The sequence below is a fragment of the Fomitopsis serialis genome (genome assembly GCF_022376445.1).
Source record: "Fomitopsis serialis strain Sig1Antser10 chromosome Unknown B0H18scaffold_2, whole genome shotgun sequence".
Classification (NCBI taxonomy): domain Eukaryota; kingdom Fungi; phylum Basidiomycota; class Agaricomycetes; order Polyporales; family Fomitopsidaceae; genus Fomitopsis; species Fomitopsis serialis.
Window position 1 is genome coordinate 1,290,201 of NW_025954962.1, and position 21,706 is coordinate 1,311,906.

The following is a 21,706-nucleotide window of genomic DNA, read 5'->3' on the forward strand; positions in this document are numbered from 1 at the left end:
ATAATTTTAGTCGGCCCGGAGATGGCCGAGGAAGGTTTGCGGGCGGGCGCCTGGGAGTTGAGAGCAGAACGGCACATTCTCCTGACTGTCATCTCGTCTCTGTCCGTTTTCTCTTCCTCTCTCCGTTTCTCTCTCTCCTCTCTCTCCTCTCTCATATTTGTCTGCTCTGTCTCATATCGGACTTATACTGCGCTCCGCTTCGCTCTGTTGTCAAATTTCCTGTTGTGAATATCTCTCGATCATCAGACGCAATCGGTCACAAATCCTCCAGTCTCTCAGGCCTTCCGAGTTCACTCTCTGTTCGTCATCATGAATCCCATGAGTCCTATGTCACCCGCTGAGGCACCCGTAAGTCGTCATATGTATTTCCGTCATCGTCGTGTTCTAACAGCTACTGCGTGATTGACCTACCTTCGGACGTGGCGGAATGTTCGGTATGACGCGTTCGGGATGTATAGAGGAGGGCCCACCTCTACGTCGGCAACCTGAGCCCTAGGGTCACGGAGTACATGCTCACGGAGATCTTCGCCGTGGCCGGGCCCGTGCAGCACGTCAAAATCATCCCCGATCGTAACTACCAACACGGAGGTCTCAACTATGGCTTCGTCGAGTACATGGACATGCGTGCCGCCGAGACAGCCTTGCAGACTCTTAATGGCCGCAAAATATTCGACACCGAGATTCGCGTCAACTGGGCTTACCAGGGGCAGCAGAACAAGGAGGATACGTCGGGCCATTTCCATGTCTTTGTCGGCGACCTCAGTCCGGAGGTCAACGACGACGTCCTCGCCAAGGCGTTCAGTGCGTTCGGTACGCTTTCCGACGCTCGTGTCATGTGGGACATGAACTCGGGCAAGTCTCGCGGATATGGCTTCCTCGCGTTCCGCGACAAGACCGACGCCGAGCAGGCGATCGCTACCATGAACGGCGAGTGGTTGGGTTCACGCGCTATTCGTGTGAACTGGGCGAACCAGAAGACCCAGGGGGCCCCTGCTGCCGCCTCGCCCTCGATTGGTCGCATTGGCGGCGGCGGCGGCATGGGCGGCGGTGCACCTGCACCCATCAACTTCCAGGGCGGCCCGCTGTCGTACGAGGGGGTCGTGCAGCAGACGCCACAATACAACACGACCGTCTACGTCGGCAACCTCGTCCCATACTGCACTCAGGCGACCTCATCCCACTCTTCCAATCGATCGGCTACCTGTCGGAAATTCGCATGCAGGCCGACCGTGGTTTGCGTTTGTCAAGCTCGACACGCATGAACATGCCGCCATGGCCATCGTCCAGCTCCAGGGCCAGATGGTGCATGGTCGCCCATCAAGTGCAGCTGGGGCAAGGACCGTGCCGATGGGGGAGCAGCGCTCTCTACGGTTCCATGAGTCCCACGCAGCCCGCTGCTACGCCCTACGGCAACATGGTAATTGCATACTTGAAAATTTCGCCGCATATAGCCACTCATATCTTCTCTACAGCCAATGTACGGCATGCCACAGCCCAACACGTACGGCCAGTACGGTTTCGGTGCGTACGGTGGCTTCCCCAATCAAGCGGGCGCGACGGGCACTCCAGGTGCAGCTGCTTCGAGCATGGGTAGTCCAGTGGCTGGCGCCGCTGCTATGGGTATGGGCACTGGCGCCGCGCCGCAGACCCTCCATCGCTGCTGGGGGTGCTGGGCAGGCGCAGTGGGGCGGTGCCGACCCGAACTCGTACTACTCGAATTACTGGGGTGGTGAGTCTCGGCATGCCTCTCCGTTGTTTCTGTGTTGACGATGTCCTTTCAGGCTATTACGGCCAGCAAGCCCAAGGTGACCCTCAACATCAGGGTGCCTAATCACGACCATCTCCCTTGCCAAGTGTAGCTGTTATTCATGGGTCATGTTTGTCAGTCTGTGCGAGTACGGCCCTGTCTTTACCTTGTCCGCCCACCATGCACGATTAGCTCATTAGCATTGTCTCTCAAAATCGTCTCTTTTCATTCATTCACGGTTATATTCGCAGTGCAGACGTCTTTGCTCTTGTGATGAAATAAGCCCTCCTGCTCCGTTTTTATGCCTCAATTGATAACAATGTGTTGTATAGCTATCTATCCGTCCTCGCGCTAGCTTGTGCGTACTGTGCGTTCACGGTGTTGTTAGGTAGAACAATCTCATCTCTCAAATCGTCCTCGGTCCTGTGATCATTTGCACTCGCCACTGATGCATTCTCTCTATCCACTACAGAACGGTCTGTCCGCACATCCACGACGCATCCCCAACCAAGCGAGACTCCCTTGGTAAGTCCTCGTTGCTCGACCGCCCTCCCTAGTCACATCACCATGCACCGCCAGATCCGAACATTTGCTCGATTTCCTCTCCTGCGTGTACGGCATGTCAGTACAGGACGAGAGCCGGTGTTCAAACGCCTAGCACTTACTGTTTGGTGTATGCCGTCCCGGAGTCCCATTGTTATCCCCGTCCGGAGCTGCGTTTCCGTTTCCCTGACCGCTGCCGTACGGGTTTCCCGGCTGGGCGGGCTCGGCAGGAGAAACGGGTACGTTACCCAGTGCACCGGGGGCAACTGTCTCGGGATCGGGGATGGTTGGAGGGTTGTTGGTGGGGTCAAATGGCAGATCGAAGGGATCGGTATTTCCTGCATCTGCTTTGCTAGCACCAGGCTTCGGAGCGGGTGCAGCTGCTGCGCCCTGGGGGAGCACCATGTCGATGGGGTTCGCGGCTGAGCCTGTGAGCTTGTTGACGGGGTTTGCGCCTGAGCCTGTGAGCTTGTCGAGGCCAAGACCATTCATGCCGCTACGCTTGAACTGCAGAGACTCGCCGCCCGGGCTCTGGACTTCGGTGACGCGAGGATGGGTGACGGACCGGCCGAATTTGGGGGAGTTTGGGTGCGACGCGGCGAGGCTAGGACTGACCGCCGCGGCCACGAGAGAGAAAGCAATGAGCGGGCTGCGCATCGTGGCGTGTCGTGGGGGTTTAGCGTGTGTGGTGAGTGAGATTAGGTGACTGTAAGGTAGTTCAAGCGAAGGTAGGAGCGAGAGCGTTGAAGCCTCCCTTTTGAACCATCGCTCAGGGATTCAAATCCCGCCGCGGCTTCTGAGGTTTGACGTACAACACCTTCCTTTACAGGAAGGGCACCTGCCCAATCCGGAATGAGGTGGCTTGTGGACCACATCCATTGTCGTTGGTAACGCAGCCTTCGAAGTGTGCCTGGATATATGTGCGTTGAGCCGCATCATCCTTATCTGTCACCGACTCATGTCACGGCAGGACATCCACCCATGACGACTACACCGGATGATCATGGCGTCGATGATGGGCGCTCGCATCAAGACATGGCAAATTGGGGAGACTCTCAATTCACGACCGGAGCCCTCGCCGTGAGTGCTTACTGCCGGATAGCTGCAGTAAGTGACCCACGCAGTATATGTTTGTGTCTGTACCCTGCGTTGTTGCATTTTCCTTCCCTGATCTGAGGCCATTCGTTGTGCAGAACCTGCATTTCAAAGTAGTCTGGCAGCAGGGCAGAAATTACTGCTCCCGCTGTCCGTCCATAGCCGATCTTGCCCGGCGTCTCAAAGCAGCCGCTCTACAGCTGTCTCGCAGCCGTCGATTGGGTGCGTTGCCCCGCCCAGCGGGACATTTTTGATCACGAAGTCACAGCCTCTCCGAGGGGCCGAGGGACTTAAAGAGCACGGACAATGACGGGGAGCGCGATTCTTTTCCTGTTCACCGACGAGTAGACAGCGACCAGCAGCCATGCCAGACGGCGTGAGTGGCTCTCGCTCGTCGGCTCTCTTCTCAGGCAGCGTGTATGCTTACTTCCTGATTGGTTGTTCGGCATTCTTGGGCAACTCTGTGGTCGAGGCCGCGCACTCCGTAACCGTGCAGAACTAGTATGGGTTTCTGACTGGCTACCGATGTTTCGTGAATACCTGACTTACCTTTGCTAACAGCTGTGGAGATGGCCTGGTAGGCGACCTAACAACCAGTTCTCAGCCAAATTAGCTCATGAATGAGTCACGCATCATTCAGCCCATATTGGATCGGATCCCGAGCAACACCATCGCGACGGGAACAGGTCGTGTTTTACGAACGCTACGATTCTCGATGTGCAAGCGTGTGTTTTTCCTCTCCCATCTTAGTGAATCCATCTCATAGTGAAATATGTTCGCTGCCTCACTATAGCTTCCTGAACAGAGGTGGCGTGGTCCTTTCTATCGCTTCGAACATGACTCACTAGAGTGTCAGGATATTGTGGACCGAACGGCGGAAATTGCACAGTGGTATCATTCAGTCTCGGTCAGCTGGACGGGTCTTCAACTGCGGTTATCAATCTGGTCCCAACGTAAGTTCATGGTCGTTGAGGATTAGAACAGGTCATTCACACTTTCTCTTGCATGCAGAAACTACTTTTCGGATGCAGTATCCTTTAGGTAAGTCAAGTGTAGTGTACTTTCGGGTGCAGAGGCATTGATATCGACCCAGTTACTACAATGCGTGCACTGGCGCTGGCGCGAGCTGTAAGTATTTTTCACTATCAGACGTCATAAGTTAGCTAATGAGACGTTAGGTCTTAACTCGGACTGTACGAACGCAGAACATGTCACAGACAACAGCTTCGGCGCAGTGAACTGCGCGGCTTCCAGCGACCCGAACAGCCAGGTGTGATACTTCGGGTGAATGATTCATCATGGCTCGTATTGACGTCGAGCCTTTCTGCACAGGCAGGACTCTCCATTACATGGTGTCCGTAAGTTGCACGAGATTTTCCCGTACCTTGGTTGGTCCTTGACGTATACTCCTTTCAGGCAACTCGCGCCAGCGAGCAGTTCATCGAGTTCGTCAGCCAGCGCAACATCTGAGTCAACTTCAGCGACTGGGACATCGAGCACACCAGGTAGCGCAGCGACCGCTGCCGCAGCATCAGGGACATCTCACAGTACTCCTGTCGGAGCCATCGTCGGCGGCGTCGTTGGTGGTGTGGGCGGTGTCGCGCTCATCCTCTTTGTGGCGCTGTTCTTCCTCATGCGTTCCCGGAAACGGGCCCGGCGCTTCAGCGACATCCCCTACAGCAAAGCCGACGAAGTCGAGCACGGTACACAGCCAACCCCCTTCCTCCTTCAGAGCCTCGACGGCTCAGGCATGCCGCCCACTAACGGTACACAACCTCACGGCCAAGACCGGCTTACCCCGGTTCCAGTGCCAGTGATGCCCTCGCCGTCAACGGTCTCGAGCAAGGCCGCGCTCGTGTCACAAACAGTGCCATTGCCATACCATACCGCCAGCGTCACTACCACCCCACCGTCAGCATCGACCGAGACGACGACTTCAAGTTCGTCTTACTCGGGGGCAGCTACTACCGAGTCTTCGGCTGCTGAACCCAGCCTGGACAGGATTGTGGAGGGCCTTGCGGCGCGGTTTGGATGGACTGCACCTCCCCCTGAAGAGCCCGCTCCAGGGCTACAACGAAGGGATACGCTGCCGCCGTACTCGTAGAACCGGGATAGCAGGCTGCTCCGAGGACAGGGCCATTTTGTTTGGTGATCCTACCATATTGCCGCTTCGCTGTAATTTGTTTCTACATGGCGTCTGACCAAATATTCATACCTCGTATTTTATATTAATTGCTGCGTTGGTTGTGTTCTCTTTGAATCACTAGCTGTATCCCCTACCAAAGCATCACCGTGTCCCCGGAGCGGAGGTCCGGACCTTCCGTATATGGTAAGTTATGCGAGGTTCGAATAGACCACACGCAACTTACCCTCATACTCTCACAGCCTCCTACCAGTCTTCATACCGACTGGGACACATCGCTATACCTTAGTGTCATTACTGAGACCCTTCGAACACATTCATTCAAGATGCGTAGTCCCGTGATCGCGTTCTCCCTCTTCGCAGCCGCGGCAGTCGTCTCGGCTTCCACCAACGGCCTCTCAGGCTCTCCTGTTCTTGGACCCAACACTCTGTCGCCTAAGCCTGGCTCTGTAAACCTGGATAACTCTGAGCTCAAGAACCACGTGCATCGTCAAGACTCTGGGGCCGAAATTACTAGGACTGGACTGGGGATCTCGAAGCTAGGCGCAAGTTCTCCTGCTCACCAGAAGAGGGCTCCTGTCAGGCAACATTCAAATATCGCGGAAGTTGAAGCAAGACCTGCTGAGCACTCTCCAGCCCCTCCTCCGAGGCCGGAGCGTCCTGTTACCGGCGGAGTAGTCGGATGCAATGACCCTGATACTGGATCAGAAGGATCTGCGGTTGTCGAGAATGGTACTGTCTTCATGTTTGTTCTATCAGACTATCCCTCATTGTGAACATGAACATCGTGAATGATATAGCTCTGAATTCCGGAAATGAGAACGGCGGCGTTTCGTGCTCCAGTAGTGCACAGGGCGCATCCGCAGGCGACATTGGTCAAAACGGCGAGTCTGGTCCCGACGCGAAATCTCAAGACGCTGCCCCAGGGAGCGATGCTCTGAACCAGGATCTTGACGGAGTACTCAGTAAGTTTTTAGGCGCAAGAACCGGCGCCTCGTTCTCACCTGAGCAGATCAAGGTCAAGGTGACGGGTCATCGAGCCAAAGTGGCGGCGACGCTGCCCAGCCTCCGCCAGCTCCAACGCCCGCATTGTACGGTACATACCCAGGATACGGCGGACCAGGACGGCTCTTCAAGTACCCCGTGGTCTCAGCACCCTCACTCCTGACAAGGCTCAGAGCACACTCTACGAAATGGTGAACGCAACGACTACCAGCGTCACGGCGCGTGGGTTGCACCAAGCTGCATCCTCCTCGGATGACGGGATTCTGGACGTTGTCGGTCAGGGTACGTTGACCTGCATGCCACTGCGACGTATTTGACTCTGAATATCACGCATATGTGGCAGGTGCACCCGGAGAAAGTATCTATGGCGACGCGATTCCTGGCAGTGGACCTCAGGGAGGCGGTGCTCATCCCGGCACTCCGGGACCTAGCGACGGAGGTCGGGTCATCGAATCTGGGAACACCATCGACAGCGGCACCAACACTCCCGGCGCAGGCGGTATCTCTCGCAGCGGGACTGCAGCAGGGGGGACGGACGCTTCCACTAAGGCCGCGGAAACCTTCGTAACCATATATACCCCCGGGCTGGCTTGATACTCTCACTTCTACGTCGACTTTGTGTCTCATTTTTTGTATGGAACAGTCCGGCATGCGATATCGATCGTTCTTATTAATGACGCAGAACCTCGAGTCAGCAGCCGATCCTTCGTCGATCTTCACGACAGAGCTGAATAAGGGATGCCTCGAGTTGAAAGTGTACAGAGGTAAATAGCCGACACATAGGTTACTGCTTTCGGTACTAGGCCTCAGGCGCAACAAGGACACAGTAGCCCAGCTCATTTTGTCCTAGAGAATGAAATCCTCGTTCTCCGGCGCTTCGTCAACATTGCCGCCTGTCGCGCATCCGGTGGTCGAAGTACCCGCCGCTCCGGCATTGTTCGAATTCATGTTGACCATGCCGCCAACGTTATTGACACTGCCTCCCTCTGCGTTGCCTGCGCTCCCGGAGTATGCGTTTCCTCCCGCGCCGTTCTGGTCGGTGTAACCACCGGTGGCGCATCCTGATGTGGAGGTGCCGCCGAGGCCTGCGTTGTTCGAGCCGATGTTCATGAGCGTGGGCATCCCGTCGTTGTTGGCGATGTTCTCGATAGAGCCACCGCTCACGTCACCACTGTTTCCGGTGTACGCATTTCCGCCCATGGTGTCGTCATCATTGGTGCGGCGATCGAACGCGCTGAGGCCACTGGGAATGAATGTGCGTCAACATCCGCGCGACAGTACGTAGCAGGTACTGACCCGTGTCGAATGCCCCCTGCGCCGCCACCGGACACATCACCTGCGGAGCCCGAGTATGCATTGCCACCAGCGGTGTCCTTGTCCAAGGCCTTCTTCGATAGCTGCTGGGGAGAAGAAACCCTGTAGGAGCAGTCAGCTTAGCAGACGCGCGAGTAACGTGAGGCATACTTGGGCCACCCTGAGACTACAGTCCCGACGACGGGTCGTCGCACAACGTCACGGGAGTGCAGTGTGCCGCCCGAAACGATGGGCTGGCCCTTGTTGAGCATAACGTCCTTCGCGACACTCGGTACACCTCGCGCGATGTGGTGAACGGGCTGAGCAATCTCTGCCTTGGTGGGCCCTCGCGCTGTCAGAGGAGCCGACATTGCGAGAGGGCTGAGGATCGTGAGGACGGCGAAGGCGAGTGTCGGAGTACGCATCTTGAAGACGATGGTAGTCGAAGTGTTGTCTTGAAGTGAACGTCGGGGAGAGGAGCTGTAGAACGTGAGAGACAAGGAGGCGATACTGTCCCTGCCCGCATCTTATAACGCTCTCCTGGCGGCTGACCATGGCGGGAGGGCAGCGACCACTGCAGGGACTGAGGCTGACCGTCGTTCTACGTCCCCGTTCTGGGACGCGCCATTTCCATTTCCGGCGGTACGCTGTTGACCGCCACCGGCACGCTCGGCATCTTCGTGATCGAGCCACGGCGCGTGTAGCGTGCGTTGTCTGTACATTATATGTTCTCAAGTTCTCCCCAGTTGGCAGACCGCACAACAGCAGTGAATAATACCTTGAGCAGAGTAGATTGTATATTATGGGAGTGGATAGTACCTGGCAATGCAGCAACAGTAGGATAGCATTGAATGTAAAGCAAATGCGGCTAGGATATCAGGTAGCAGGTAGGGTATGCAAAGCCATGTGCGAATGTTCAGCGAAAAGCAAGAGGCCCAATGATGCACAAGTGAATCACTCATCAACCATCAACCATTCGGTGTCTGATTCACGCTCGTCTCCTCTGGAGACTGAGTCCCATCCCTCGTCGTCGCTGTCCCTGCTTCCGTCGTCACCTCCCCGTTTCCCGACTCCGACTCCGGAAGCGACTGGACATCTGCATCCTGTCTTCTGAGGGCCCTGGAGGTGTGAGTTCAATGCGGCTTGGCGCCTCGACTGCAGGTCCTCGTAGAGGTCGTTGACTTCGTTCATCTTGTTCACCTCGGCTTGTTTTGCGTCGAGCCAGCGCTGAAGGAGCTTTGCATTGTCCTTCGTCAGGATCGCATTCCGTTCCTCGATCTGGGTCAGCTCCAGCTGTAATGTGTTGATCTCGTCATGAAGGACCTGGGGAGACGGCCCTTAACATCAAAATTGGTAGAGAATCGAGGCGAAGTCGGACGAACCTGAGCAGTCCTATCTTTCTCAGCCATCAGCTCGTTATGCTGTTCGACCTTCTTCCTCAAGGCCGTGATATCATCGCGTGCCTTCCTGAGACCCTCGGAGTCGACCCGGGAAAGCTCCTCCTTCTCTCGCAGAGTCTCGTTCATGGCCAGCAGCCTCTGCGCGTTCTGGCCCTGCGTTTTGTAGACCGTGGCGAGCTCGTCTCGTAATGACGAGATTTGCGACTCCAAAGATGTGATATACGCGGCTCGTACGGGATTGCTGCAAAGTCCCAAATCGTTAGAGCAGTAACAAGCCCAACGATGAATAGATACGCACTCCTCTCCCGATCCCGGCACGTAGACGGTCGAGCTGCTGGGATTAGGGTTCCCTCGCGCACTGCCCATCGCACGCAGGAGGGATGCATTGCGTTCCTTCAGCAGCTTCGTCTGTTGGGCCAATCTGCGATCTTCTCAGCGTTCAAATGCCAGCCAAGAGCAGCGCGACATGGCAGAAGATGAGACCGCAAGGATCAGGAGTAGGGGGGTTGCGCGTGAGACCATACACGTACATTGCTCGATGATCGACGCGTAGGACGACTCCTGAGAGTTGCGTTCGACGAGTCGGACCCGGAGGGTCTCTTGCCATGCTGGCTCGCCCATGGCTGGTGGTGGATCCCGGACAGGCGGCGGCGTACGGACAGATGGGACGAGCAGCTTGCCCGGGACGCGAGACGCGCAGATAGCGAGCGACCAGTTCGGACGGAGCCCCAATCCGTCCGCATCTCAGATCCCCCGCGCCCGAGCTGTGTCCGCGCCATTTCGACCGGCGGGCCATTTCGCTACCATTTACCCCTCCCCACCATTGTTCTCGGTAGCGCCATGGGTCGTGTTCTGCTCAAGGTGCGTCCTGTCTACAGCGGGGGTGCGTGTGGTCACTGAAGTTGCTGTACGAAGGTTATCATCCTCGGCGACAGTGGGTACGTATGCCGTTGCTACACTATCCTGGGGAGTTCTCGAGCCTCATTGTCCTCATGTATCGCCGGCTTCGTTCCGTAGCGTCGGGAAGACTTCGCTCATGAACCAGTATGTGAACAAGCGATTCAGCAACCAGTACAAAGCGACCATTGGCGCGGACTTGTGAGTTCGCCGTGTGTGCGAAGCGGTATGACGTCTGACGGCGAGGCGTGTCTTCATAGTTTGACGAAGGAAGTCATGGTGGACGACCGCTTGGTGACCATGCAGGTGCGTTTCGCTCTCATCGTCGATGGATCCCAGCTAATGGCTGTGCTATCCCCTCGTAGCTCTGGGATACTGCTGGTCAGGAGCGCTTCCAATCACTCGGCGTCGCGTTCTATCGTGGTGCCGACTGCTGCGTCCTTGTCTACGACGTGAACAGCGCCAAATCTTTCGAGACGCTCGACAGCTGGCGGGACGAGTTCCTCATTCAGGCCAGCCCACACGATCCAGAGAACTTCCCCTTCGTCGTTCTTGGCAATAAGATAGATATGGAGGAGAACAAGCGCCAGGTACGTTCGCTGCTGGGCCTTTTCCTGGCGCGACTCACCCCACCGGGCACTGTAGGTCACCCAGAAGCGCGCTATGACATGGTGCCAATCGAAAGGCAACATCCCATACTTTGAGACCTCGGCAAAGGAGGCAATCAACGTCGAGCAGGCTTTCCAGACCGTTGCAAAGAATGCGCTGCAGCAGGAGGCAGAAGAACAGCTGTGAGTGTCTGCACATTGTCCTTTGACGTCCACGTTGCTGAGAGTGTCCCACCAGATACGTCGACTACCCCGACCCCATCAGGATTGACCAAGAGAGCACGCGGAGCTTTGGCTGCTGCTCGTAAGGAGCGACATTCGTCATTGCGTCCCACTCTATCATGCCCTTACGACTCCCGGTTACCCTGTCATCTTCGAACGATGTTTTGTCGCGTACTTGTTTCTATGCCTTGTTCACACACTAATGTGTTCTCGACGACCGTTGTACATTCATACACACAATTTGATGTCGTCGAGTGAATACCATCCACTCCTTTGCTTGAGACAGCGGCTTGCCAAGGTCTCGTCAATAACGACAAAAGCCTTGCGCTGACTCAGTGACTGTAGCATTTGGGTTGCGCATGCGGTGTGGCGGGGCGCCCTGTGTCGTCAGAGTGCCTGTTGCGGCGCTGTGCACGGCACTGCAGACTATGTGCAGAGCCACATCCAAGCCTACACCCCAGTAGAACTGGACTGCTGCCTCTGAATGTCCTTCTTACTTCCCGCCCCATAAGCAAAGACGTCGTGGCTCACATTGACGACTTACGTCACTCCGCCCAAGGAAGACCAAAGGAAGACGGGCTGGTACCCTGAACTGAAGTACTGCTCCGGCGCGTCTCACTGGGACGTCGTGGTAACACATATACAGAGGCTCCGCGCCCACGACCCATTCCTGCTCCATACGTCCTCCTATACTCTGCTCGGTCCACCGCTCAATCTCCTCTCAGACCTGTTCTGGCCGAGTGATCCGTGAACAAACACAAACCTTCTACCGCACAGCGTCAGAATGCAGTCCCAGGCTGCGAGACACCGACGTTCCTTCTCGAAGTCAGGGATGGACCAGGTCATCTGCGAGGGATGGGTGCTGAAGAAGAGGCGCAAGAAGATGCAAGGTGAGTGAGCTTCGAGTGCGCAGGAAGGGACACCTCTCATGCAGACGCGTCTGTGCAAGGTTTCGCCCGCCGCTACTTCAAGCTGCAGCAGTCGGGATGGCTCTCTTACTCCTTCGAACCTGGACACCCCAGTAGAGACCAGATCTTTCTGCCTCAGGCAGCCATCTCCAGCACACCCGGACGGAGAGATATCCATGTCGATGCAGGCACTGCAACATTTCATATCAAGTGTCTCACCGTGGAGGACTTCAACAAATGGATGACGGCATCCCGGTGAGTTCGTATGCGAAGGCGTCGCGTCCGTTATATCAATCGTACTGACTTGTACTCATTCAGCAAGTTCCTGGCTCCAAAGGATGGCCAAGGTGCATATTCCCCTTCGTTGGGAAGACGATCGACCGTCAAGTCTCTGCGCACGTCACAATTGGGTCTGGGAAGTCTTGGAAAAGTAGGCCCCTTGGCAGAGGAGATGGGCAACGTGAGTGTAGCCCCTTAGTAGTGAGCTCCAACCAATGCAGCATCCTGCAGACGATCGATGAGCTACAAACTCTCGTGTCTGCATGGCACGCAGATACGCTGAAACGCAGAAGCGGTTCTATACGTTCCAAAGGAGACAAGGAGAAGAAAGATCGGGGTAAGGAACATGGCGGCCACGTACTAGTCGGGTTTCTCAAAAAGGGTAAGCGATCGTCACGCCGGAGTGTACACTACGTCCTGACAACCCCGGTCTATAAAAGCCGCCCCTCTCCAGCAAGCGAGTACTTCCCGCGATAGCACTCAGGAAGAACCTTCTGATGCGAGCCCGTCGTCAAGCGCCAACGTGGAGAAGGTACAAGCCGTGCTGGACACCCTCAAGCACCAACACTCTGCTCTCATGCGCGTATTACCCGGCTACCCCACGCTCGATACGTCGCACTCCCCAACAGCAGGCACTTCACTGTCAGCTACCTCGGAGGAGGACGGCGATCAGACACCGACGGCGAGCACGAGCCTTGCGCAGAAGCTCGGACGTACGTCTATGATAAGTTCGAACAGCGGAGGCAGCAATAGTGTTTGGTTCGATGCACCAGAGCCTGAGGGTGCGGAGGAGTTCGTCCTGGACTCGTCGCCTGGGGACGAACGGGAAAACGGAATACTTGACGAGGGCGTACAACCGAGTAGTCCTGTCTCGCAATCTGACGACGTCTCCAGCTCGGATGCGACCACGGACGCGGATACGGATGCTGAAAGCGACAGTGAGTCAGAGGCCGCACCAGAGACTGCTCCGACGAGTCCTGCGCAATCGAATGAGGATAGAAGGATTGTTCGGCGGACAGAGCTACCATCAGGGCCGGTTGGCGATGAGGGCAGTCTCTTCTCCGTCCTGAAAAAGAACGTCGGGAAGGTCTGTGACAATCGTTACGTTTAGCTGCCTAAATTCCTGTCTGATAGCATGCTCAACAGGACCTCTCGCAAGTGGCGATGCCTGTTTCGTTCAACGAGCCCTTGACCCTCCTTCAGAAGATGGCGGAAGAGATTGAGTGCCATGATATGCTCTCGCAGGCGGCGCACACGGAAGACCCTGTAGATAGATTGTCTCTCGTGGCTGCATTTGCCGTCTCGACATACGCGAACACAAAGTACCGAACGGGACGTAAAGGCTTGTACGTGTTCCGTATCACCCCTTGTGAGGCAACCCATGACCTGATTCGTGAAGTACTTCTGCAGCAATCCGATGCTTGCAGAGACATTCGAAGAGCCCAGAATGAGGTTCATTGCGGAGAAAGTGTCTCATAATCCCGTCATCCTTGCGTTCCACGCTGAAGGGGACGGATGGGAGCTCTGGGCCACGTCCAGTGGTAAGACCAAGTTCTGGGGTAAGCTTTAATTGCCCCGACTTATTGTATCCACGCCTCATGAGTTCGCTCTAGGCAAGAGCCTTGAGATCATCCCCCAAGGGACAACACATCTTAAGCTCGGCGACGAGCACTACGAGTGGTATGTCGTTTTAGGTATCTCACCGGAATCACTTCTTCATAACGAGTGCAGGAAGCGGCCATCATCCTTCATGCGCAACCTCATGATGGGTACGAAGTATCTTGAGCACTGTGGCAAGTTAACCATCGAGAACACCACGTCCGGCGGGAAATGCGTACTCGACTTCAAAGAAGGCGGATACTGGGGTCCCTCGAACCAAGTCTCTGGTACAGTCGTCTCGTCCAACGGAAAGACTCAAGCGCATCTCGAAGGCAAGTGGGACGAACAGATGGCGCGCAAGCTCGACTCATCGCACCTGCGCGTCCTCTGGCGAATCACGCCCTTCCCAAAGAACGCCCCCGACCTCTACGGCTTCACGGCGTTTGGTATCACGCTGAACGAGATTACATCAGACTTGGAGGGCCGCCTACCTCCGACGGACTCGCGTTTGAGGACAGACGTACGGGCACTAGAAGAGGGTGACATTGATCGCGCTGAAGAGGAGAAGAAGCGAATCGAAGAGATGCAGCGGGACAGGCGGAAGATGGGTGCTGAGTGCAGACCGAGGTGGTTCAAACAGCAAGGCGACGAGTGGGTCTACGTCGGTGGCTACTGGGAACAGCGGGATCGTGGGTGGAAGGACATTCAGCCTCTTTGGTAAGAACCGATAATAATCAGGGCGAGATGAGAGAACAGGACTACATTATGACTAAGTAATACGTTCTTGCACACCCGCCTTGCATACATCCGCTAGCATCGTTCAACATTGCCAGAATTGCATACGTTCGATAATTCATGCCCATCGTCCTCCGAGTGGATCGGTGGGTATTGCCTCGGAATCCAACGCGAGTTCTTTGAAGATTTGTTCAACAGCTTCCCGGCTCTCCCTTTCTCCAGCCTCTTCCAACGCTGAGTGACTAGTGAGTTGTGCTTGGACACCCATGAGATCCGACTCTGACCTTTGCTTTGTTCCTCACCCAAGTTCTCCTGGACATCTTTCTCCCCGCTGCCTGCAGGGATGAAAAGCAGTTCGACACCTCCGTAGTCAAGCATCTCCTTCCTCTCCACGCATGCGAACCGAAGTCCGTACTCGCTCACACCTCTTCGCCCACCCCTGCCAAACACCTCCGTCATGATGTGCTCTGGATACTCCACCCTCTCTTCTTCGGGCAACCCGACATTCCCTTGGCCATTCGTCGAAGCGAGTGGATTCTTGACCTGCAAGCCGAATGAGGCGGTGGTGTGTACATTCAGCGCAGCTTGAACTTCACCCCAGTCGTCTGTCGTAGGGTGCGAGAGGTGGTAGCCGAGGTGGGTCTCGCGCGCGGAGGGAGCTTTGGGGTCGTTGTTCACTATGGCGTACGCGCCTCAGCCGGCCAGATGCGCAGGACCCTGGTGGCGTGTCCCTACGGGGAGAGCTTTAGCGTTGTGTCCGGCTCGAGGTCCGTTCCAAGGGGACACAACACAACAATCAGTTACCTGTTGTTGCTGTCTCATAAACTTTCCCTTTTAACCCGTCTTGGAGTTGTTTCATTTCTCGACCGACCATCGCGATGCTTCCCCAGAAAACGGTCTTGCCCTCAGGATCAGGGAGTCGCTTCTTCCCGACTGTTAGCAACCGGTAGTAGTTCGTCTGATCAGGCTGCAATGGATCTGCGCCTTCTCTCTGCTCCTCTCTCTCTGCTGTCCCTTCCTCGGAACTAGGCGGCAGCCTACTATCCTTCGACTGCTGAGGCAGAAGTAGGATAAAGAAACGCTGGACTTCCGCTACCGAATGGGCCTCCTCCAATTCCACCTTGGGACGGTAGAAGAAGTAAATATGACCCCTTTCAAGCATGCCTATGCCAAACGTCAATTCATGCGTCGATATATGCGCGCTGAGGCTCACCTGCTTCATAATTGTGCTTGACAGAACGGGCTTCGCCGCTCTTCGCGTCTAAAGCTATGTCCTGCTTCCTCTCTGCATCTTCTGTATCGCGCTCGTCGACGTCTTTTCTTGCTTTCTTAGCGGGCGGTCCTTCTTGTCTGTCGTCTGGCTTGGTGTTAAGTACTTCGTCAAGACGAGCCCGCTTCATGCTAGTTTTTCGTTCCCTAGATGTCTGAGGCCCAATCGCGTTACCCGTGGGATGTTCGATGGAGGTTTAAAGGACAACAGATAATGATGGTAAGGACCAAGTCTCTATGACCTTGCTGTAACTCGACTCGGAGTGGAAGACCACGCGTGACATCATACAAACGCGTTGCGCGACCGCGCGCACTGAGAACGCGATCACGTGGGCACAGCGTTGCATCGTCAGTTTATGCCAAGCTTTCTGGCCTCAGGCTGTCACTAGGTCGAAGACATTGCTGTAGGTCGCTACTGGCGTGCGTCAGTCGGCATGGTTCTCATATACTCTACCATCAAGTCTGTTTCACGATTGCCAATGCTATAGTACATGGAGATACACTGTCGATCAAGTTTAGAGGTCGGCGCAAGGCAACAGCAAGTAGACTCACATGTTTGACAAGCAATTCACAATAGCAGCCTAGTTCGCAACCAAGCTTCCAGCGACGGGGCGGCCCAGTTGACGTGTCACGGGCAATTCCGCTCCTGCATCCTCACCTTCGCGAAGTGCGGCAGATACTGCGTCACCATGTCCCACCTACCATACATTTCTCCATCATCATCATCCTCTTCGCCTCCCTCCTCATCCTCGTCAACATCGTTTCCGTCCCTCCACAAGCTGCCAATGTACCACAGACCAGGGCAGATATCGGAGAGGAAAGAGGCCACTTCGATCGGGTCGTGGATCGGTGAGTCCCCAATGTTGAACTCCATTTCCTTGTTCGTTACAACGCCTTTGCCGATGCGGCTGAATCCGAGGAGAGGATCCCCGTCTCTCGAGAGGACGTCCGTCTTCATCCGATATCCTATAGACCAGATCTTTGGGCAATGGCGGATGAACGGGATCAAGGCGAGAATGGTCGCGCGCGGGGGAAGCTCCGCGCCCCATCGCATGTCGACACCGAGCGAAAAGCGGGAGAGCTCAGGCCACGCGACGGCCATTGCCTCGAGCATAACATCGTTGATGTCGATGGGGAAGCCGTGCAAAGTCAGAACGCGCAAGCTGCGGAGTACGAGTAGTGGGAGGAGCGTGATGTCCGTGAGCGTCCGCGATGGCAAGTCGAGAGGCAAATTATTAGGTGTACCGGGGCGGATAGAGACTTGTAGGGAGCATAGCTTCAGATGGGATTCGATTTCCTTGAATAGCGCCTCTGTCTCATGTGCTGTTGCTAGGGTGTCGTAGGATATCACCAGCATGACAAGGCGAGGTGAGGTCACGCATGAGAGGAAATGCGTCGCATGCTCGAGAGTGTTGACGTTTAGAGAAAGCTCTCGTAAGGAATTAAACCCCAAGACCTTCGAATCTGAATTGGTGGACACTCCCGACGGGTCACTGTCCTTGTGTAGGGCTATGCGCAGGTGGGCTAGGTTGGCAAAATTGGCCAGGACCTCCAGAGTGGCAATCGATATCGGGGCTTCATGCAGCGCGAAGAGTGTGAGATTGGGCAGAGCGGACACTGCCTTCTTCATCATGTCTGAGACCTGTTTGTCCAACGGATTGCAGTATATAGTTAGGCTGGTCAATTGGGGACAGTCGGTAGGTATCCGCAGCAAGGCCTGGGTCTTGGGATCTTCGCCCCGCGCGATGAACATGCGGATGGTCACGGCGCGTATGTGCGGGCAGTACAACATAGACACATACGGGGCAAGGTCTTGATTCAGATCTGCCCAATCTAGGTTCGGAAAGAGGGGGGGAGTAGGTCGGGCCTCGTACAGCGCTGCCAGGGCACCTCTAGACAGCTTGTACTTGCGTCCCAAACGATAGATGCTGCCATTATATGCGCCAAAAGCCCTCACTCGGTGACCGTAGACTTGAAAGCGGGCAAAATCGGAGGGCAGGAGTACGCGTTGAAATGACTGGCGAAGATGAGGTTGGGCATAACACAAAGGAGTGCATACACGTACTATGATTCGGTTGCGTTTGGGTTTATCTCCTATCTTCCATGCGTCTGAAGGCAAGAGAAATGCCAGCAACGCGAGCGAAGTGACCCCACGCCAGATGGTGTCGACGGCTGGCTCGAAGAATGCCCGGCACGTCCGCGCGAGAGCGGGCACAGCTTGCTGTCCATCGACATCGTCGAGGAGTTTACCACAGATTTGTGCAAGCAACTCCGTGCCGAGTTGGGTGGCCATGATTACAGAGCGAAGGGGGATACGGAAGGTCTCGCGCGAGGGTTGTCGTCGCCACTGCCAGAAATGACCGTTGCGTTCGACGCCATTGGACGCGGTCACGAGATTGAGGATCTCGATGCCGATCGTAAAACCACGTGCTCAGACGGGAGCGGTCAGATCGCGATCTCCAATTTGCAGTCGAGGACTGCCAGTCGCACTTGCATCCCCTCAGCTTGCTCCTGCGCTGGCCTCTCGCGACATTCCGGCGGAGCCAAACACCCAAGAGTATTGGGCTACTTACCCAGGCGCTGCAGTAAGTGTCGAGAATCGTTGTGCCTCGGAGCGAATGACTCATGCTCCAAGTAAAGCGTTTGTCTGACGGAGTGAGCGGCCTTGGTCTCATTCGAGTGGCTGACTCGGATACCCTGCAACAATGGGCATCGCTCCAGCTGTGAGGAGGTACGCGACTTCCAGCTTGCGGGCCCCCCACCGGGGGCTTGCTACCCACACAGGCCTGCCGGAACGCGACTGTTCCTCCATCACACCCCCATATGCGCGGTTACTGCAAAAACTGGCAGATGTTCGCGAACTATTGGGAAACAGGCCTCTTACTCTTGCGGAGAAGATTCTGTACAGTCACATATCAGATCCCAAGAAGAGTCTGACGGACGGGAAGCTCAAGCGTGGAGAGACCTACCTCCAGCTGAGTCCAGAGCGGGTCGCAATGCAGGATGCTTCAGCCCAGTGGGTAGTCTCCCTGCGTCCCCAGCATGACATACTTAATTATCGCTTCCTAGGATGGCACTGTGAGTATAGAGGCGTACTACCCGAGCACGGCCGTTTCATGCATACTCCCAGACTTCAGTTCATGAGTGCTGGTATGACCAAGTGTGCTGTACCGACAAGCATACATTGCGACCACCTCATCCAGGCGGTGAATGGTGCAGAAGCTGACTTAAAGGTGCGACTCGATGCAGCCCACGGTGTCAGGGAAGCTCACTCTTACCTTACCTCCAGCGTTCCATTGCATCGAACCAAGAAGTCTTCGATTTCTTGGAGAGTGCAGCGCGCAAGTATGGCATCGAGTTTTGGAAGCCCGGCTCAGGCATCATCCATCAAATCGTGTTGGAGAACTACGCTGCACCGGGAATGCTCATGTAAGGTCAATGCCACCACCTGGAGTTAATCTTTAAGCTCACATTCGCGCCCAGGCTCGGGACAGACTCGCACACGCCTAATGCTGGCGGCCTGGGCATGCTTGCCATCGGTGTCGGAGGCGCGGACGCCGTAGATGCTATGACCGGCACACCATGGGAGTTGAAGGCACCTCAGATCGTGGGTGAGCATCATGTTTGCCACCACTTCCAGTGCCGTTACCAATTGACTTCAGGCATTCACTTGACTGGCAGCCTGTCTGGATGGGCAACTCCCAAAGACCTCATCTTGCACCTGGCCGGCAAGCTTACCGTCAGGGTACGTCTTCGAATGAGATGTTAGTCCTGCTATGGTGTTGACAACAGTGACTAGGGTGGGACGGGTCGTATTCTGGAGTACTTCGGCCCCGGCGTCTTCAATCAGTCATGTACAGGTCTGGCCACGGTTGCAAACATGGGCGCTGAGGTAGGCGCAACGACCTCTACCTTCCCCTACACGCCGAATATGCGCTCGTACCTCACCGCGACTGGTCGTGCTCCTGTCGCGCGTGCGGCAGACGAGGCCGCCTCTAAGGGTTTCCTATCCGCGGATGAGGGTGCTGAGTACGATGAGGTCATCGAAGTTGTGCGTCATGTTCCTATTGTTCGTCGCCTTCAAGACACCATGCTCATACGTTGTCTCGCTGTAGAACTTGTCTGAACTGGAACCCACTATCAATGGACCCTTCACACCGGATTTGGCCACTCCTCTTTCCAAGTTTAGCGACTTTATCAAGGAGCAAGGTTGGAAGGACGAGCTATCTGCGGGACTGATTGGATCGTGTACGAACAGCTCGTACGAGGACATGGTCTGTCGCTCCATTTGAGTTCTATCTGAATCACTAATTCATCGCGAGTAGACCAGCGTGGCTGACTTGGCAAGGCAAGCAAAGGCGGCAGGACTCAAAGTGAAGGTTCCCTTCCTCTGCACTCCTGGTTCTGAGCAGATCCGCGCGACGATAGAACGCGACGAGGTCACGGGCGCCCTACAGGATGTCGGTGCGACTGTTCTGGCCAACGCCTGCGGTCCGTGCATTGGACAGTGGAAGCGGGATGACAAGAAGGACGAGGAGAATGGTATGTCTACCCTGCCTACATAGGTAGCTCGACGCTGACAGCTTCATTCAAGCCATTTTGACGTCCTTTAACCGGTGAGTGCCCGTGCGTGCGTGCGGACCTAGAAGGGGGAACTCACTGGCGAGCGTTAGGAACTTCAAGTCTCGCAATGACGGGAACCGGCTAACGATGAACTTCCTCGCCTCCCCGACACTGGTAACCGCTTTCTCCTTCGCCGGAAAGCTCTCCTTCAATCCAATGACCGACACAATCTCCACTCTCTCCGGGGCTCCCTTCAAGTTCACCCCACCTAAGGGCCAGGACCTACCCACAGCAGGCTTTACGCCCGGCGAGACCAGCTTCTACCCGAAGCCCACTCCTGAGCCGCAGCCCGAGACGGAGGTCATCATTCATCCCGACTCACAGCGGCTGGAGGTGCTGGAGCCGTTTTCGAGCCACTTCGGCGAGGGCAGCGGGAACTTGAGAGGGCTGGAACTTCCGCCGTTGAAGGTGTTGATGAGGGTTAGGGGAAAGTGCACGACGGATCATATTTCTGCTGCGGTAAGTGTCGTCTGGCCGATGGTTCAGGGTCAGGCTGATATTGCAATGAAAGGGCCCGTGGCTAAGTACAAGGGACATCTGACTAACATATCCGAAAACCTCTGTATGTAGCTCATCCTCATCTTTGACTAAACGACTCATTGAACTAATCTCGTGTCGCAGTGATCACTGTGCGTACGCATGTAGTGCCTACGAAAGGCTGCGTGATTGACCTCCCTCGCATAGGCTGCTAACGACGAAGGTGGCGACGTGAACGTTGCCTTCGACCACGAACACGAGTCCTCTCGATCCGAAACTGATACCATTCCCAATGTTGCGAAACGCTTCAAGGCGCGTAAGCAGCCTTGGGCCCTAGTAGTTGACGATAACTACGGTGAAGGTAGTGCTCGCGAGCACGCTGCGCTGCAACCTCGGTTCTACGGTACGTTACAATGCATTAAAGTAGGCATATATTGTGCTCAGTTGCTTCCCAGGATGCGCTATGATTGTTGCGCGGTCATTTGCACGAATTCACGAGACCAACCTCAAAGTAAGTCACACGCGCTACGAAAGTTCGTGAAAATGCTGATTGTAGATGAAGAAACAAGGCATCCTGCCTCTGTGGTTTGCCGATAAGGCAGACTATGCACGCATAGGGTCTGGAGACGTCGTGGAGACGCTCGGCCTTGCTGACCTACTGAACGGCGTTCCCGATGCTATCATCAAGCTGAAGGTGACCCGACGAAACGGAGATATCTTCGAGGTACCAACGAAGCACACAATGTCCAGTGATCAGCTGAAGTGGTTGCGGGCTGGTTCAGCGCTGAATCACATCCGCTCGCAAGTGCAGTCTTCATAGCTATGGGACATGAGAAGAGCTACGGAGACATTATAGCAATGCT

At 55.6% G+C, this 21,706-nt stretch overlaps 11 protein-coding genes across 11 annotated transcripts; 6 read left to right on the forward strand and 5 right to left on the reverse strand.

The window, feature by feature from the left end:
- Positions 1 to 22: 22 nt before the first annotated feature.
- B0H18DRAFT_971011 (uncharacterized protein) lies at positions 23 to 2,178 on the forward strand. The gene is made up of 8 exons (XM_048043750.1): positions 23 to 348; positions 459 to 1,148; positions 1,249 to 1,302; positions 1,323 to 1,370; positions 1,391 to 1,417; positions 1,473 to 1,598; positions 1,678 to 1,729; positions 1,782 to 2,178. The coding sequence occupies exons 1-8, from the start codon at positions 310 to 312 to the stop codon at positions 1,829 to 1,831; spliced, it is 1,086 nt and encodes a 361-aa protein (XP_047900600.1). The 5' UTR covers positions 23 to 309; the 3' UTR covers positions 1,832 to 2,178.
- A 131-nt stretch (positions 2,179 to 2,309) lies between these two features.
- Positions 2,310 to 2,947, reverse strand: B0H18DRAFT_1113337 (uncharacterized protein; the record flags this gene model as incomplete). The annotated part of the gene is made up of 2 exons (XM_048032933.1): positions 2,310 to 2,353; positions 2,413 to 2,947. The coding sequence occupies 2 exons, from the start codon at positions 2,945 to 2,947 to the stop codon at positions 2,310 to 2,312; spliced, it is 579 nt and encodes a 192-aa protein (XP_047900601.1).
- An 802-nt stretch (positions 2,948 to 3,749) lies between these two features.
- Positions 3,750 to 5,489, forward strand: B0H18DRAFT_1206343 (uncharacterized protein; the record flags this gene model as incomplete). The annotated part of the gene is made up of 8 exons (XM_048036169.1): positions 3,750 to 3,886; positions 3,947 to 3,962; positions 4,298 to 4,338; positions 4,397 to 4,426; positions 4,479 to 4,513; positions 4,564 to 4,655; positions 4,718 to 4,743; positions 4,802 to 5,489. The coding sequence occupies 8 exons, from the start codon at positions 3,750 to 3,752 to the stop codon at positions 5,487 to 5,489; spliced, it is 1,065 nt and encodes a 354-aa protein (XP_047900602.1).
- Positions 5,490 to 5,754: 265 nt separating this feature from the next.
- On the forward strand, positions 5,755 to 7,208 carry B0H18DRAFT_971015 (uncharacterized protein). Its single transcript, XM_048043751.1, has 4 exons — positions 5,755 to 6,260; positions 6,329 to 6,624; positions 6,666 to 6,815; positions 6,877 to 7,208. The coding sequence occupies exons 1-3, from the start codon at positions 5,855 to 5,857 to the stop codon at positions 6,726 to 6,728; spliced, it is 765 nt and encodes a 254-aa protein (XP_047900603.1). The 5' UTR covers positions 5,755 to 5,854; the 3' UTR covers positions 6,729 to 6,815; positions 6,877 to 7,208.
- Positions 7,209 to 7,269: 61 nt separating this feature from the next.
- Positions 7,270 to 8,515, reverse strand: B0H18DRAFT_200331 (uncharacterized protein). The gene is made up of 3 exons (XM_048037080.1): positions 7,998 to 8,515; positions 7,830 to 7,949; positions 7,270 to 7,776 (listed from the first exon to the last, which is right to left on the reverse strand). Exons 1-3 carry the CDS (start codon positions 8,249 to 8,251, stop codon positions 7,380 to 7,382), a joined length of 771 nt encoding a protein of 256 aa, XP_047900604.1. The 5' UTR covers positions 8,252 to 8,515; the 3' UTR covers positions 7,270 to 7,379.
- B0H18DRAFT_900827 (autophagy protein 16-domain-containing protein) lies at positions 8,494 to 9,903 on the reverse strand. The gene is made up of 4 exons (XM_048041455.1): positions 9,757 to 9,903; positions 9,525 to 9,654; positions 9,209 to 9,467; positions 8,494 to 9,149 (listed from the first exon to the last, which is right to left on the reverse strand). Exons 1-4 carry the CDS (start codon positions 9,845 to 9,847, stop codon positions 8,781 to 8,783), a joined length of 849 nt encoding a protein of 282 aa, XP_047900605.1. The 5' UTR covers positions 9,848 to 9,903; the 3' UTR covers positions 8,494 to 8,780.
- A 163-nt stretch (positions 9,904 to 10,066) lies between these two features.
- On the forward strand, positions 10,067 to 11,039 carry B0H18DRAFT_1113342 (small GTPase superfamily; the record flags this gene model as incomplete). Its single annotated transcript, XM_048032934.1, has 7 exons — positions 10,067 to 10,087; positions 10,142 to 10,164; positions 10,244 to 10,324; positions 10,384 to 10,429; positions 10,489 to 10,713; positions 10,769 to 10,914; positions 10,970 to 11,039. The coding sequence occupies 7 exons, from the start codon at positions 10,067 to 10,069 to the stop codon at positions 11,037 to 11,039; spliced, it is 612 nt and encodes a 203-aa protein (XP_047900606.1).
- Positions 11,040 to 11,426: 387 nt separating this feature from the next.
- B0H18DRAFT_971031 (Oxysterol-binding protein-domain-containing protein) lies at positions 11,427 to 14,620 on the forward strand. Its single transcript, XM_048043752.1, has 10 exons — positions 11,427 to 11,550; positions 11,600 to 11,843; positions 11,903 to 12,116; positions 12,180 to 12,321; positions 12,372 to 12,522; positions 12,581 to 13,227; positions 13,287 to 13,486; positions 13,551 to 13,699; positions 13,754 to 13,820; positions 13,872 to 14,620. Exons 2-10 carry the CDS (start codon positions 11,738 to 11,740, stop codon positions 14,458 to 14,460), a joined length of 2,265 nt encoding a protein of 754 aa, XP_047900607.1. The 5' UTR covers positions 11,427 to 11,550; positions 11,600 to 11,737; the 3' UTR covers positions 14,461 to 14,620.
- B0H18DRAFT_1206349 (uncharacterized protein) lies at positions 14,593 to 16,075 on the reverse strand (the record flags this gene model as incomplete). Its single annotated transcript, XM_048036170.1, has 4 exons — positions 15,688 to 16,075; positions 15,279 to 15,638; positions 14,759 to 15,151; positions 14,593 to 14,708 (listed from the first exon to the last, which is right to left on the reverse strand). The coding sequence occupies exons 1-4, from the start codon at positions 15,872 to 15,874 to the stop codon at positions 14,593 to 14,595; spliced, it is 1,056 nt and encodes a 351-aa protein (XP_047900608.1). The 5' UTR covers positions 15,875 to 16,075.
- An 86-nt stretch (positions 16,076 to 16,161) lies between these two features.
- On the reverse strand, positions 16,162 to 18,086 carry B0H18DRAFT_971036 (uncharacterized protein). Its single transcript, XM_048043753.1, has 3 exons — positions 17,809 to 18,086; positions 16,296 to 17,760; positions 16,162 to 16,245 (listed from the first exon to the last, which is right to left on the reverse strand). Exons 1-2 carry the CDS (start codon positions 18,034 to 18,036, stop codon positions 16,372 to 16,374), a joined length of 1,617 nt encoding a protein of 538 aa, XP_047900609.1. The 5' UTR covers positions 18,037 to 18,086; the 3' UTR covers positions 16,162 to 16,245; positions 16,296 to 16,371.
- Positions 18,087 to 18,448: 362 nt separating this feature from the next.
- On the forward strand, positions 18,449 to 21,663 carry B0H18DRAFT_867591 (aconitate hydratase; the record flags this gene model as incomplete). The annotated part of the gene is made up of 15 exons (XM_048039873.1): positions 18,449 to 18,759; positions 18,874 to 18,976; positions 19,033 to 19,172; positions 19,227 to 19,354; positions 19,406 to 19,488; positions 19,543 to 19,794; positions 19,859 to 20,017; positions 20,069 to 20,285; positions 20,338 to 20,359; positions 20,417 to 20,825; positions 20,859 to 20,928; positions 20,988 to 20,995; positions 21,051 to 21,246; positions 21,299 to 21,354; positions 21,406 to 21,663. 15 exons carry the CDS (start codon positions 18,449 to 18,451, stop codon positions 21,661 to 21,663), a joined length of 2,412 nt encoding a protein of 803 aa, XP_047900610.1.
- Positions 21,664 to 21,706: the final 43 nt, after the last annotated feature.

What these genes read in the sequence shown, in the direction of transcription:
- B0H18DRAFT_971011 (XM_048043750.1), top strand. Translation starts at nt 310, where the DNA reads ATGAATCCCATGAGTCCTATGTCACCCGCTGAGGCACCC. An exon ending in CTACGCCCTACGGCAACATG is followed by an intron (nt 1,418 to 1,472) that starts GTAATTGCATAC and finishes TCTTCTCTACAG; the next exon opens with CCAATGTACGGCATGCCACA. An exon ending in CTTCGAGCATGGGTAGTCCA is followed by an intron (nt 1,599 to 1,677) that starts GTGGCTGGCGCC and finishes GGTGCTGGGCAG; the next exon opens with GCGCAGTGGGGCGGTGCCGA.
- B0H18DRAFT_971015 (XM_048043751.1), top strand. Translation starts at nt 5,855, where the DNA reads ATGCGTAGTCCCGTGATCGCGTTCTCCCTCTTCGCAGCCGCGGCAGTC. An exon ending in ATCTGCGGTTGTCGAGAATG is followed by an intron (nt 6,261 to 6,328) that starts GTACTGTCTTCA and finishes TGAATGATATAG; the next exon opens with CTCTGAATTCCGGAAATGAG. An exon ending in TCCAACGCCCGCATTGTACG is followed by an intron (nt 6,625 to 6,665) that starts GTACATACCCAG and finishes CGGCTCTTCAAG; the next exon opens with TACCCCGTGGTCTCAGCACC.
- B0H18DRAFT_200331 (XM_048037080.1), bottom strand. Translation starts at nt 8,251, where the DNA reads ATGCGTACTCCGACACTCGCCTTCGCCGTCCTCACGATCCTCAGCCCT. An exon ending in GTAGTCTCAGGGTGGCCCAA is followed by an intron (nt 7,950 to 7,997) that starts GTATGCCTCACG and finishes CTGCTCCTACAG; the next exon opens with GGTTTCTTCTCCCCAGCAGC. An exon ending in GCAGGGGGCATTCGACACGG is followed by an intron (nt 7,777 to 7,829) that starts GTCAGTACCTGC and finishes ATTCATTCCCAG; the next exon opens with TGGCCTCAGCGCGTTCGATC.
- B0H18DRAFT_900827 (XM_048041455.1), bottom strand. Translation starts at nt 9,847, where the DNA reads ATGGGCGAGCCAGCATGGCAAGAGACCCTCCGGGTCCGACTCGTCGAA. An exon ending in CGCGTCGATCATCGAGCAAT is followed by an intron (nt 9,655 to 9,756) that starts GTACGTGTATGG and finishes AACGCTGAGAAG; the next exon opens with ATCGCAGATTGGCCCAACAG. An exon ending in AGAAAGATAGGACTGCTCAG is followed by an intron (nt 9,150 to 9,208) that starts GTTCGTCCGACT and finishes CCGTCTCCCCAG; the next exon opens with GTCCTTCATGACGAGATCAA.
- B0H18DRAFT_971031 (XM_048043752.1), top strand. Translation starts at nt 11,738, where the DNA reads ATGCAGTCCCAGGCTGCGAGACACCGACGTTCCTTCTCGAAGTCAGGG. An exon ending in AAATGGATGACGGCATCCCG is followed by an intron (nt 12,117 to 12,179) that starts GTGAGTTCGTAT and finishes GTACTCATTCAG; the next exon opens with CAAGTTCCTGGCTCCAAAGG. An exon ending in TGAAAAAGAACGTCGGGAAG is followed by an intron (nt 13,228 to 13,286) that starts GTCTGTGACAAT and finishes CATGCTCAACAG; the next exon opens with GACCTCTCGCAAGTGGCGAT.
- B0H18DRAFT_971036 (XM_048043753.1), bottom strand. Translation starts at nt 18,036, where the DNA reads ATGGCCACCCAACTCGGCACGGAGTTGCTTGCACAAATCTGTGGTAAA. An exon ending in CCAAACGCAACCGAATCATA is followed by an intron (nt 17,761 to 17,808) that starts GTACGTGTATGC and finishes CATCTTCGCCAG; the next exon opens with TCATTTCAACGCGTACTCCT.